General features: G+C 36.7%; 1 protein-coding gene across 3 annotated transcripts in view; it reads left to right on the forward strand.

The window, feature by feature from the left end:
* Positions 1-1,933: 1,933 nt before the first annotated feature.
* ccser2a (coiled-coil serine-rich protein 2a) overlaps positions 1,934-14,415 on the forward strand; it is a 43,051-nt gene continuing 30,569 nt past the window's right edge. Inside the window, exons 1-2 of one of the 3 annotated variants that reach the window (XM_052580308.1) lie at positions 1,934-2,688; positions 13,062-14,205. In XM_052580308.1, coding sequence (XP_052436268.1) covers positions 13,105-14,205 — 1,101 coding nt within the window. In that variant the 5' untranslated portion in view covers positions 1,934-2,688; positions 13,062-13,104. The remainder of the gene's footprint in view (positions 2,689-13,061; positions 14,206-14,415) is intronic. The other 2 variants (XM_052580307.1, XM_052580306.1) reach the window with 2 other exon arrangements.

The raw sequence follows: 14,415 nt of genomic DNA on the forward strand, positions 1-14,415 counted from the left end.
TGGAAGGTGAACCTTCTGTCCAGTCTGAGGTCCTAAATGCTCTGGACTGGGTTTTCATTAAGGCTATCTCAATATTTTGATGCACTGAGCCTTTCTTCTACTCTGACAAGTCCCTCAGTCCTTTTTATTTATACCTCAGGGCATAGTTTTTGCCCTGATATGCATTTTCAGCTGTTAGACATTTTATTAAGATGTGTGTACTGAACTTTACTCAAAGTGTAGTGACATCTACAAGTGATATGAATGCTCCTGAGCTCAATTTAAACCATCCCAGATAATGTTAAATGTTAATTGTGAACCAAAATCATCACAATTAAAAGAACCAAATATGTACACTATTTTAGTATGTGTGCACTGAATTTATTTAATGCATGAGTTTCACAATTTGAGTTGAATTACTGAAATAAAGGAACTTTTACACAACATTCAAATTTATTGAGAAGCACCTGTACTTTTTGTCCACAAATAAAACAAAAATAACCACTTATTTTCCATGACAAACTTCGACGCACGTTCAAGAGAGTACCACGACTAATGCGTGTGCATTCCTCTTCTTATAAACAAAGCATCAACAGCACCACACACATACACACAAAAAGTATTCTCGTAGCTTTATATAATTAAGGTTGAACTACTAATGTCACATGGACTATTTTAATGATGTCCTTACTACCTTTCTGGGCCTTGAATATGGTTTCTTTGCTTTTATCAATATTTAATGACAGAATTTTCATTTCTGGGTGAACTAACCATTTAAATTCCATCAGTATATATCAGTACATAGCCTTGTATGCATGAGTGAACCCATGGGACTTTTGGCAGGACAAATAGTGCTACATTTCTATTGCTAAAAATGTTGGCAGCATCTCTCTTTCACAATCTTAGGCTGTTTGAAATTCTGAAATCTCTAAGCTTTTTGAGCAGATTAAATTTTAATAGCTGGAGCTGAGAGTTTTTTTCCCCAGTCTATCAAGGAGGAAGAAAAACATGTACTGAACTGTGTGTGTAGTAGTAGTGGAGAGCAGAGTATACTGCTGCAATATGCACAAGTACAATGGAATTCTTAAACATGCTGATCCTTAGTGGCATTCACAAATCACTAGACACCACCACCATACAATGTAGTATAGCAGACAACATGGAACAGCAGACAGAAGGTATAAAATATTAAAAGGGTGATGTTACAGAAGCACCGACAGATCTTTTCTTTCAAATAGTGATGTGCATCCAAATAAAACCAAGGTTATCTGAGTTGAGGATTTGGTTCTATCCATCAGTTGTTGATTGGATGGAGGCAGATCTGAATGTAAGTTTGCAGTCATTTGTAATAAAGGGGTGGAGTCTATGTGGACAAAATGACCGGAGAAGTCCAGCATACATTACCAAATATAAAATAACTGTTAACTAAAATATTATAAAGTAGCCCATTAAAAACTCATTAAAATGTATTTTGCCATAATATATATATATATATATATATATATATATATATATATATATATATATATATATATATTTTGAAAAATGGGGACATGGGTTATGTCCTCATAAGTCACCCTCTCCTTGTAATACCTGTCTCATACCCATGTCATTATATAGAGTTGTGTCCTGATATGTCACAAAAACAAGAGCACAAACACACACACACACACACACACACACACACACACACACACACACACACACACACACACACACACACACACACTCACAGCGTTTACATTTTGGTAGGTCTATGTTTGAATGTTTAAAAAACATGTTACTCCACTAATTATAGAGTAGCCAAGAAATATTTGTAAGTATTTGTAAATACGTGAATTAAATAGCTCGGATAATAAATAAAAGCTGCATAACGTGTATAATGTTCAGAAAATGTGCCCATATCACATGTCAACATGGTCATTAACTTGTCGCGCGCGCTCCCGACTACAGTGCCATCACGCAGCTCGTGCACTGTGAATCACGTCTGACGTCAGAGTCACACTTGCAGCACGCGTGAGAGTACGGTAGCTGCTCGCGCTTGCTGTGCTGGAGAGGTTTCGTGTAGGCACGGGCCAAACGCTGAGCGCACGCTTTTCCAATCCATCAGCTCAAGGCAGAGGAACCACCAGCTTGCGTTAGCTTTATGAACTAACAAACTACTCGTTTTAGCGCTTTGATATCGTAGGCGTTTATGTGGAAACTAAAGTGAATCGCTGTGTGCGAGCAAGGTGCAGATGAAGAGGATGCTGAAATGAGTGACAAACATCGCAAACATCATGATGGAGTCTCATTTATGTACAGCATCACTGCTGTTCCTCAGCTTTAGCGCTTTAAAACTCGCAAAAGGATATTTATAATGCTGGATATCGATCCTAAAATATTAAAATAGGAGTATCTGCTTTCACGATGTTTGCCAAGGCGTTCATTTCTTGTTAGTAAACTGTTTTGGTCGATGCTCTAGGATACTCGCGATAGTTAAGATGAAGCTTTTTCTAATTCTCTGGATTATTTGACCAACATAGTTGCTTTCTAGCAGAATAACTTTGCTGTTTCGGTGTGTTGTATGTTATTTAGTTTATTGATGAGTCAGATTAGTGCTCAAGGCGTGAGGCGTTTTAAATAAGAGTTTAAAGTTGACCGTGAACTCTTGAACTTTGACATTGACATCGACAACATGGATAGACGCGGCTGATTTTCATCGAACAGGTGAGTCATATAAGGGTAATATAATATCTTTCATTCCCGTGAGTGAATCGATTCGGATTCAGATTTGTATTTAACGGTTTCATTAACGATTATTTTAGGATTTTTGAGGAATAACTGTTTGGGAATAAATGCCTTTATTATTGCATTTACTGCTGTCAGCAGTATAGTCACCAAATCTAGCAGACCATATTATGTAAGTGTTAATTAAAGGTTGAATAAACAAAACTTGTGGCGTTCATTCATTCATTTATAATGCCACTGATCACTCAGTGACTCAGACAGTCACAATTGTGACTAAAAAGTTTCTAATAGGAACTTTAAGTTATTTGTTCCGCTTATGGTGTTTGTTCAGGAATCAGAGTATATTCATAATGTTTCTGATTTGATAAAAGTGCTAGTTCAAAAGCATAGTTACCCAAGTTGTTATACAAACCGTACTATCATCAGTACAGTTCATTATACTACAACAAAAAATATACCTGGTTCTGAAAAAAGAACCAGTTTTTGTTCCCAGCTCTCCTAAAAAAACTGTATTTACAGAAATATCTGAGTTGTCGAAAAATATATGTTAAAATTCCATGTTTTAATCTCAGAATGTAAGATCTAAAGGGTCATATCTGCCAGTAGTTATGCTTATTTCAAAGTATTCATGGGGCGATTTAAATTGTTTTATGAACAAATGTGAAAATTCCTAAATGGTCCATAATTATGTGGCTGAACAACCTAGCTCAGTTTGGATGGTTTTCTGCATTCACTTAGCTAAGTTCTTATGTTGTTAATGTTAAAGTGGAGTGCTATTTTGAGAACAGAGATGACCTTTGCCCCCCAGACTACAACTGCTCTTTCCACTGGTGTCCATCGAAGCAGCAGACAACAAAGATAACGTACATTACACAACACACCCTTTAGGATAGTTTGAGTCAATAGATTTTTATATATATTCATTGGACCATATCAAATATGTGTTCAGAGCAACTTACGTAATTCAAAAATGCCTCGAGTAATGTCGTACATCACAGTTGTGTGTGCATTCATGTTAACTGAATGGTGCATTTCATGCAACTGTCTGGATTTTATATTTATGGCAAAATGTATGCTGGAGCCATAGGTTTTAGAGCTTCTTAATTTCTTCAAGGACAATCTTGTACATTTTTCTAAAAGCGTGTAATTTGTAGAATGCTAAAGGCTCATAATCGATTCCAGCGAGCACATGTGACTGTCACCTGTGTATATCTGGTACATGTGATGAATACACAGGGCATCATGGGAAAAAGTACTGCGGTGGAGGTCTAGAAAGACTTTGATCTCTTACATAATGACTTCCGCTAAGGTCTTGTCTTTTAGTAACCAGCTCTGAAAATAACCAGAGATTATAGTTATGCATTCATAAGTATAACCCTTCTTGATGCATACTTATTATTATTATTATTATTATTATTAAAAGTTCTATGTATATTTAAATTTTCAATGGCTTAATGTGCACGTTTGGATCGAGATTAATCGGGTTAGTAAAGAACATTTATCTGTCATCTTGTCATTTGGCACCAGGGTGAAGACACACCACCCACTACACTTGTCATTCTTTCTTTTTATGAAGATTGCATAGCTGTCAGTCAGTGCTGATGTTAATGGCCATGAACTGTCACAGATGCAGACGAGACTGTGTTAAGCCAAAGCATCAACAACACCCCCCCCCCCCCCCCCAAATTAAAAGTCCTCACTAAGCACTTGTGTTGACAGACTCAGTGTGTGTGTGTCCTTGACAGGTGCAAGGATCTCTTGTATATTGTTTTTGTTTGCATGTGTGTTGAATGTTCCAGCAGCTGCCAGGCATGTGTTTGTGTGTGTGTGTGTGTGTCTGTTCACCAGTTGAATGCCTGTATCAAACTAACCTGATAAAATTCTTCCCATAGCTGCTTTTTCCACGTGACTGTTCTAGTGTTAGATATCTCTGGGGGTTGTTTATTAACAGCAGTGGCTGTTAGGTGATCATCCTGAGGCCTGACGGAGCTCCGTTCCACAAGCTAGATTCCCATATTGCATTACAGCGAGTGTAATGTGGTATAACGTGAAGTATCCAGGCAGCTAAATGTCTGTCCTCAGCGCCAGACAGCTGTTCGGTGGTAACTTTAGTTGTTGAGTTCTGCATGTATTACTGTACACTTACATCATTGATATGGGATGCATGGATATTAAAATTCAGATCTGCTAAGCTGATAATTATTTTCAAGCTATGGCTTATAACTCAGATTGCTGATATTAAAATTCTGTAAGGTTTTGATTTAAATGAAACATTAAAACTAAAACTTGTTGTCTGTTTTGAAAGTGAATTTAGACATCACAGCATTATGCTGGACAATGGATTTTCATTTTGACATTTCAGAAGATTTGATAATACAGTTTTTAACCAAATCAGCCTATTAGAATTATTTCTGAAGGGTCATGTGACACTGAAAGCTGGAGTAATGATGCTGAAAATTCTTTAAAGTTTTTGGTGGCTGTTATGACAGTGGTTTCACCACTCAGAAACTCAGTGCGAACATTGAATTATAGACACTCTTTATTTGATATCAGCTCTCCTCTGTGAATCTCTGTGAGGCTGATTTTTATCTTTTTACTAGGGATACACCGAAATGAAAATTATTTGCCAAAGCTGAACAAAATGAAACAATGGGCAATACACGTTTTTTCAAAATTCCCCCCCCCCCCCCCCCATGTCATTTTTTTTCACCATTGCGTTAATTAAATTGCCAAAATTAAGTTTTTACAGTTTTGTCCTGCTTTTCAAATAAAAGAATCTATTACAAAACAACAATTTAAATATATTTAACACTGAACATTTTTGTTAAACATTCTAGCAGGCATTATAACCAACAAAGCAAATTTAACTTAAAATTAATAAGTTAGTAAAATAATCAGTGTTGGGCAAGCTACTTGGAAAATGTAGTGAGCTAAGCTACCAGTTACTCTACAGTAAATGAAGCTTCACTACACTGAAGCTACCCCCCCGGGAAATGTAGCAAGCTAAGCTACATCAACAGTAGCCTGCTACTTTTAAAATTACATTTTTATGTTGAACATGTTTTATTACAAGTCAAAGCTATCTCAGTGCTTAAAACTGTCAGTCAAACAGATGTACAGGTGTAATTGTTAAGTTTAATAGTTTTTTGTGTTCCTTATCAATTTGGCAACAAAAACAATCAAAATACATGTAATTAACAATGTGCGCACAAGTAAGTGTATGCACCTGTTGCATGGGCATGCTTAATATACTGTAGGACTTTGCAGAACAAAATGCAAGACCTCCAAACAGTACAAAAAAATGGCCAGGCTGGCCCTTATGAAACAAAAATATATTGCAGTATATTGGAAAATATAATTTAATATATTAGGCATATATTCTTACATATATTTATTTTTTCCAATATATTGCAATATATTGAAAGCGGCAATCATTTGTATATCTTGCAATATATTATATAATATGTGTCATCAATATATTATTAAATGTATTCAAATATATAAAATATTAGAAACTTTTTACTGTACAAATAAAAGCAGCCTTGCTGAGCAAAAGATAATTTTTAAAACAGAATATATTACAGACCACGGTTTGGACACTGTGTGAATGTTTTAATAAAAGTATTAATAGAACGGTTGTAGGCTAATAATTATTATCATTATTATCTTTTTCATTTTGTTTCACAGAACAGCCATAAATTTATATTACTACCATGTATGATTGATGATGGAGTTGTTGCTTTTTCTCATTGCTTCTTTTTGTTGTCAACTGCAGATTTCTAAACTATTCTCATTATGAATTTGGGAAGATGTTTGTTGCACGTATCACATTGTCACATGCCTTTTAAAAAATTCACAAAAAAGTTACTGAGCAACTGATGAGTAATAAGTTCAGCGCAGATTTTCCTTGTGCTTTTGACTTTGAACCTTGGTGCTATGAGCTCGTGCAGCACTGTCAGAATACATGCAATTTGTGCGTGCACTGGAAAATATACAATTCTGCAGTTTATTTATTAATTGTTTGAGGTAATTTTACGAATATAATCATCATACAGTAATCTAACCAGTAAACACCAGCATCATTTAGAGCTGATGCAGCACTAAACAGTCTCGCTGTCAGTGCTTCGTGCTTGTAATGATTTCTGCGTCTTTCTCTGATAGTTTAAATACTTTCACACTGCCGACATGTTTGCTTCATTAATGTGCGCCTCTATTTGATCGCCTTATTTATTGATCAGTACATTATTATTCTGCCTTTTCGCTGCTTCTGCCGAATATTCAGTGCATCCCTACTTTTTACAGACTTAATTGTTTTGGTTGTCTGGAGTGTAAAGCTTATACTTTTGTTCACGTGCTGTCTTTCTGACCCTCATGCTGTTTAAATATTTATGTGTTTCTGAATGAACAAGACCACATCTCTATGTGCAAACATCATTATAAAAATCTTCCAAAGGCTTGAACCCTTTTTGTGATTATATTCACAATGTAATAATCTGATATCTGAGAACTTAGTGCTTGTTGACATTAACTGCCATTAGATTCATTACAGAGTTCCTGTATTAAACTGAAATTAACCTGTGATGATTCAGCTTCTTTTGAATTTACTGTCATTATCTGCTATATTTGCTTGTGTGGCATCATGGTTGGAGAGTCATTAAAATGTAATTAACTGAGCCAAAGGAAACACAGACAGGAAGTCACAGATCTTCTTATGGCCTTTTAATTTAGGCTCTCTACATCAGTGTAACGTCTGTTCTTCTGTTTAGTCAAGGGTGATGTCAGTTTCACCTGACTGACATTCAAATAGATTGTTTGCATATTAGGTTTGGCCTGTCTGGAGTTTCCACATGAAACAAACTCGGAAAGAAGAGAAATTACTATTGTGTGAAACAATGTTTTACTCACTAATCTTAGTCTTGATTATTAAAAATCTTTATTTCATTATGGTTATCTTATTTTGTATAGTTGTTTTGTGAAGAGGTGAGTCATTGAACATTGCTGCCATGAATAATGCATCTCTTTGTTATTATGTGTTTTTTTTAAGAAGCTCCTTGTCCTTATGGACCACGCGAATAAAATCAAGAACACAGAGTGGCTCTGAAAGCATGAGAAACCTGTTGAGTCATCTGACTGTAAACTCTTTATTTTGTTGCTTGCATTAATAGAAAGGAGATTCTGCATTAACGTAAGTGGATTAGGTTTGTTAGGCTGAAAGATGAGCTTGAGAAACAGTAAAGGGTGGTTCTGTTCAGATTTGTTCCATGAGCAATTGGAGATCTATTTTCAGTCTCTTTTGTCTCTTGTATGCTCCTCTTAGTCTTTTGTGCGTTACAGTGCAGTATTTATGCTGTAGGTTCATGCTGATCAAGTGACTTTGCTAAGCAGGATAAGGTTTTTCTGCTGAACGTTTTCTCTGCTGCAATCACACTTAATCACAATGTGCTCATTGTAATGGCCCATGTTACTCTGATTACTTTCAAGGATCAGCTGTCTGATCCTTTGTTGTGTTTAATAAAAAAGTTAAGACTATTATAGTTTCATTTGCTTATTTCTGATCTGATGCTATGAGGTCATATTTGGGGGGTTATTTGAGGTTGAAAGTTCAAAACAACTGTGTGTTATTACAAACTCAGACTTGCATATCTGCCTTTAAAATGCATCTTAATTAAAGCAGTTCCTCAAGATTAATAAGCGTTTATCATGGCCGCCAGTACAGTATATTCAAAAATAGCTTTAGTTCCATTTGATGTGCCTTGATCCTAATGGCTTATGATCACTGTCAGTCCATTTTGTATGTAGGAGTGTTAGCGTGAATAACCCCAGGCAACATCAGATATGTTCTGTTGGGTTTCTGGTTAGCTGCCTGTGCTTGTACAACATTGATTTATTTGAAGAGCATTGCTGAGGGCTGCTGTTACTAGCATCACTAGGTTCTCTAATTAAAAGTGTCTGCCTAAAGAGTTGCTAGGTCACATAATGCTAACAGATGTGAGGCTCAAGTCCAAATAATATGCCTAATAATTTGTAATATAATAATTCAATGATGCTAATAAACTACAAAAATCTTTGCTGTAATTCAGGGCAGTCAGCAGACTCTTGCCTAACTTTCCTGATCTTATTGCGAATTATTTCTCAGTTCATTTACCACCCCCCCCCCCCCCCAACCAAAACTTTGTCCTTATAAAATCTAATAACAATCTCATAACAATCAAATGTAATAATTACAGCTTTCTTTTTCTGTTAATGTCAATTTGCAGACTGTCTGGAGTCTATGATAATGTTAAACGAAAGTGAAAGGAACATATTTATGCAATATTTTAGTAAACTCATCGCTGCTGTCAACCATGATTTTTTGCTTGTCATTGCTAGCCAGAAGTAGGTGAGGGGACGTTTGGGGGGAGGGGATGTTCTCATTCTGGAGAGCATTTTATTGGACCATGATATTTTTGAATGCAGGTCAGGATGGCATCTTTGGTCTCTTTGTTTGAAAGAGAACATTGTATTAAAAGTGTATATATGTTCAAATTAAATTGTCAATTTTTAGAAATACATAGCATATGGATGGTCTCAATGGAAACATGTGAACTTAAAGCCACAGAAACCCCATTTTTATTTAATATGGTTTTAAATTTTTGCGGACCCTGTTTGATGTGACTTTCTTATTTTGTGGTAGGAATATTATATATCTGCATTTATTTAGTAAAGGTGAGGCAGATGGAGGTTTTCTAAATAAGTTCAGTTAAATTAAACATGGTTCCATTTTACTAGTGCCAAATTAAAAAAAAAAAAAAAAAACTGGTTATCTTTTGTAGATCACTCTGGCTTGCAGAATAAATATAGTCCTGCCAAAATTCAAGACATTCCCTCAAATCAAAATATAAGACATGCAGTTTTGGATCTTTACTTTGCATTTTACATTTGCCATGCACCAATGCACCAATCAAATATTAACAGGCTCTGAGATCCCATAGCTCTCCTCCAGACATATAACTGCATTTGTCTGGGTGTCTGGCCTGAATATGTCTGGGTCTGGAATAAACGCTCAGTGCGTAGGAGAAAAAATTGGCTTTAGTCTGTTCTGCCGTTCCAGTCACCCGATAGAAAGAAATAACATTCAGAAATATTGTCAAATGAAGAGCACACTTGTCCACACCACAAAGACAGTTATCTGTGAAAAGGTGGACTGTAATGCATTTAATCCAGCCCTCTAGCAGATCTGGCTTATCTCAATAAGCTGCTCTCTGTGACAGATCCCTACCTGTGCACACCTGAGGCCAGCTCAGCGGAAGAAAGAAACGCTAGCTAACAATGTCAAACACTAGCTAACTCAGTACTATGTGCATATCCTCTATATCAGCAAGGGCAAGTGCATTCAGGACAGAGCAGAAGTCAGACCGAAAGTTGACCGCGTCTAATTGATTTTAGTGTTGGGCCGTCACATGCTGTGCACACATTATGTTTGCTGTCTAGCCAACTGGGATAAGTAGTCTGCTTGGTAAAAGGCATTATTCTCTTCTTCCTTCTCTGAACTTTTTTACCTAAGCCTCAGTAAACACACAGATAGTCTAGTGTGTAAGTTTGGACTGTACAAAATATGTCCTCTTTTATTATTGCTCCCATTTCACTCTGGCATTGGTTGTGGATGCTGCAGTGCTTTGTCATTAGTGGTTAATTGCAACAAAAATGTGATTTAATGGCAATAGTTTATCTGAAGAAACTGCTAGAGTTGATTTACAACCCCATCAAATTCTGCTGTGTTTGACCTGAAGTGAATTGCCCTGTTTCCTTATTCTAGTTATCCTTTTCTCTTGGAGTCAGAAGGTAATTTTTGTGTGTGTGTCTTGAGAGACAGGTTTCCTCACAGTCTTTCAAGAACTGTTATAGTGACTTATTTGCTCTGGTCGACTGAGTTTTTTGTAGGAAGGAGCCAGCTGACAGATGGTCTGACTGTTGCCATAGTAACCGCATCTATGACATCTGACCCTAGGCTTCAGTGATTATTACCCTCTTTTGTCCTCTAAAAGATATTTATGCAGTGGTTTATTCAGTACAGTATAGCAGAGATTTTTCAAAAGATTCTGTGGCATTTAAGGCCTTGAACCAAAACAACCAGCTCTTAAATGATTCACATTGCAAAATTCTTTTAAAAGAAGAAAGTATTTAAAAATGGGAAACAGACTGTATGAAGCATTGTGGATTGGTATTATTATGAGAAAACTGAATGCTATTTATATTGAAATTAATTGAATTTATGTATAAAATATTAATATTTTACATATAGTACCTTTCAAAGGTTTGGCCCCAGTAAGATTTTTATTTTAAGTCTCTTTTTCTCATTAATGTAGCATTTATTTGATAATGATTGATTTTTTCATGATTCTTTAAGAATAGAAAGTTCAAAAGAACAGCAGTTTTTTTAATATATTTTTGGACATAAGTGTCTTTATGATCACTTCAATCAATCAAATTAAAACATCCTTGGTGAATAAATGTTTTTTTTTTTAATATATATATACATTTAAGGAAACTCACTCAATTACTTCAGTCAAGGTGCTTTATCTCTGTAGCATAGGGAAGTGTAGTGTTTCATCGGGAACTCTGCAATTAAATAATTTTCTGAACATGAAGTTAAATGAAAACCGTTTATAGCTTCTACAGAATAAATATACCACAATTTATTAAACACTGAGCTCATACAGAATCTGTCTTGAAAGGTTTATACAGTATGCTAGTGAAAAATCATTTTCTGTGGATAAAATGAATGCCATTTCACTAGATCAGAAAAAACAACAACATCTGGTCATAGAAGCTGTGTGTGTTTTGACAACTGAAAACGTGAAATGTGACGGCCTCACTAGTGGTGCTGTTGGGTAACAAGGCTTTAGTAGGGTGTGTTGTGGCTGACCTGATATAGCAGAATGAAGAGGATTATAAAGCCTTGCCATCTCTCTCTGTCCGTCCGTTCGTTTATGTCGTGTGACTGCTAGTATAATCTCTCATCTCAGAATGTGGGTCAGTGTGTAAATAAAGGTCGCTATATTCTCCCCCCTCTTCCTCCATTGGTTTTGCACGCGCCTCCCTTTTGTGTCAAACTCACAAACAGAAATCTGGACCCTCAAATCTGAACTGGACCAAAATGTGATGTTGCATATGGATTACAGTTTATTTTTTATACTTGGTACCTTATCTTGTAGACTGAGGTTTGTGTTAAAGACTGAAACGAGACTCATTTCTGTGAATACAGCTGGATTAGGACAGAATAAAGTGGAACATTAAAGAGACACCATTCATCTGGCCAGGATTTGGCATTTAGCCTAGAACATCTCTCTCAAATATACTTGTTTTGGTTTCCTTTTAGCCTTTGACATAATTTATTGAAAAAGAAATCAATATAGAGAAGCGTAAGTTCAATAAAAAAATGCAATGTATTGCAGTTCCTAATGAAGTCAGCAGCCAACTGCAAGTAACAATATTGTTTTAATAATCACCAAACATGCATTAAAACATCCTTTGTGTTGTCTGCCATGACAGTACATGCAAACCAGCACCATCATGAGCGTCCTGCTCGTCCATTAAACACATCCTGTTTCCTCAGCCTGATTTAGCTGTGATGTGAAACTTTCCAACCAGATCACATGATGTTTAAAAAAAAAATTGGGTTATTCCAATCAAAAGTAAAAACAAAACAAAACCCTGCCACTTCTTTTCATGACCTAGCTATTGTAAAATAGGAAGCGTACATTTGAAAGAGGTGTTTTTGAGTTCTGGTATTGTGGCTATTTTGTAGAAGAGGTCTTTCACACAGAGGAACATTAATACAGCTACACAAACTAATTTATTTCGGTTACTTTAGTTAAGTTACTTAGATGCTGGACTAGAAGAACTAGGTGTCAGAGGTCCATGTACTGTAAATGTGATCATTTAGATGACTAATGAGACGCTGACCTTGTCCTGTTGATGTATTGTTTTTGTCCATTGTTCTGTTCCCTAAGAATAGAGTGTAGTCATAGTATATAATGTACAGTCTAGTTCAAGGGATTTTACATTTCATCCTCATTATTCATGTTTTATTTCTTAAACACGTGTATCCCAAATTGATTAGTTCATTTTAAAGTAATAAATGTTAAAAAGAAATTAAAGTATGTGATTTATTAAGTTATCTGATGACAAAAATCTTAATGCATAATAATGTTTAAATGATCAAATGCTGTTTGAGAAGTAATGTATAAAATATCACTGCACATGACAAATGGATTTCATGCCAAAATAAATACTTTTCTGTGTTGACTAAGTTACAAGATTAATACATTTTCCAAAAACGTGCTCCTTTTTACTTGTGCCTCTCTCTTTAGGTCTCTTTTTTTTAGCGTTCATCCATGACTCTGCTGTTTGCTGATGGAACAGAAGGTCCTCAGTAAGTCCTCCATGGTGTCCAGATTGCCAAAATTTGGTGCCCGTCCTGTCAATGGTACCTCCTCATCCCTTCCCAATGGTACGACCCAGACTGCGCTCACTCAAGAGGACAAGAATCCGCCAGCTAGGCCAAATGGTGTGGTCAGAGCCTCCTCCTATTCCATGAAATGGAGGAAGGATAGTGGTGGGCCGGTGGACCCTTCAAACCCAGTTGAGGGCACAATACCAGAAGAGAAGAAAGTTCGCTCCCAACATTCTCCAGGAAGTAGGGAGTTAAAAAGCCCTTCTACTACCGCATCCAAAGTGCACAGATCTGCTGCCTCATTGTCTACTGGAAGCCCCAAACCTGCACCCAAATCCCCTAAATCCATCCCGAGTCATAAACCAAAGTCTCAAAACTCTAAAATCACCCCAACCTCCAAAAGTCAGGACCTATCCCAAAAAAGCTCAGGCTCCAGGCCAACTCAAAATGGGACTTCATTTCTGGGGTCTTCACCGAGCCAAGCAAGCCCTTCAGGGCTTCAGCATCCAAGAGCAAACTCTAGCTCTACTCGAAGCACCTCAAGAGACCGTTTGTCCCAGTCCAACGACAGCCTCTCACGGCAGTTGCTCATGCCTGACTACATGGTGCGTTCTCAGAGCTTCACTCACTTCAAACAACTGCCCTCACCAACGACCACACCCATGACGCGCTCCTACTCTTTCAACAAGGCAGTGGAGCTAGCCAAACCGCTTGCTAATACACAGCTTCGTCCTCCACGAACAGTTGGACTCAAATCTCCTTTGAGCTTAAGCAAAGGCCATCTAGTGTTCGGATTGGGTGGCCTGGGATTTGGAAAGGGGATAACAGATAGACTACCTGCTGGGACTCCTTCTTCAGAGAGTTTAACTCCTCCTAATTCAATAAAAAGGACTCTTGTGCCTAACTCTGTGCTGACAAATCCCTCATTACAGGCCTACAAGCTAAATCGACCAATTCCTTCCAAACTGCATTGCCCTCTAGTGGTTGGGAGGAGCCCAATGGAAAGTGACGTTATTACTCCGCCTCTCACTCCCGAGTTGCTCCATTGTGCCACAAAGAATGTAAGTGCCTGACTCTATAATTTATATTATCATACATAATTTAAGATTTTGGATTACGGTCTAACATTTTTTGCAGTGGTTAAAGAAATTGTTTCAAATGACTGACTGACTTCTGTGGCACATCAGAGAAGTAGCATTGTCAGATTTGTCATTTTACCACTATTCACAACTTTATTATTTATTAATTGTTGTTTATTTATTGTAATTGTT

The sequence above is a fragment of the Carassius gibelio genome, chromosome B17, assembly GCF_023724105.1.
Source record: "Carassius gibelio isolate Cgi1373 ecotype wild population from Czech Republic chromosome B17, carGib1.2-hapl.c, whole genome shotgun sequence".
NCBI lineage: Eukaryota > Metazoa > Chordata > Actinopteri > Cypriniformes > Cyprinidae > Carassius > Carassius gibelio.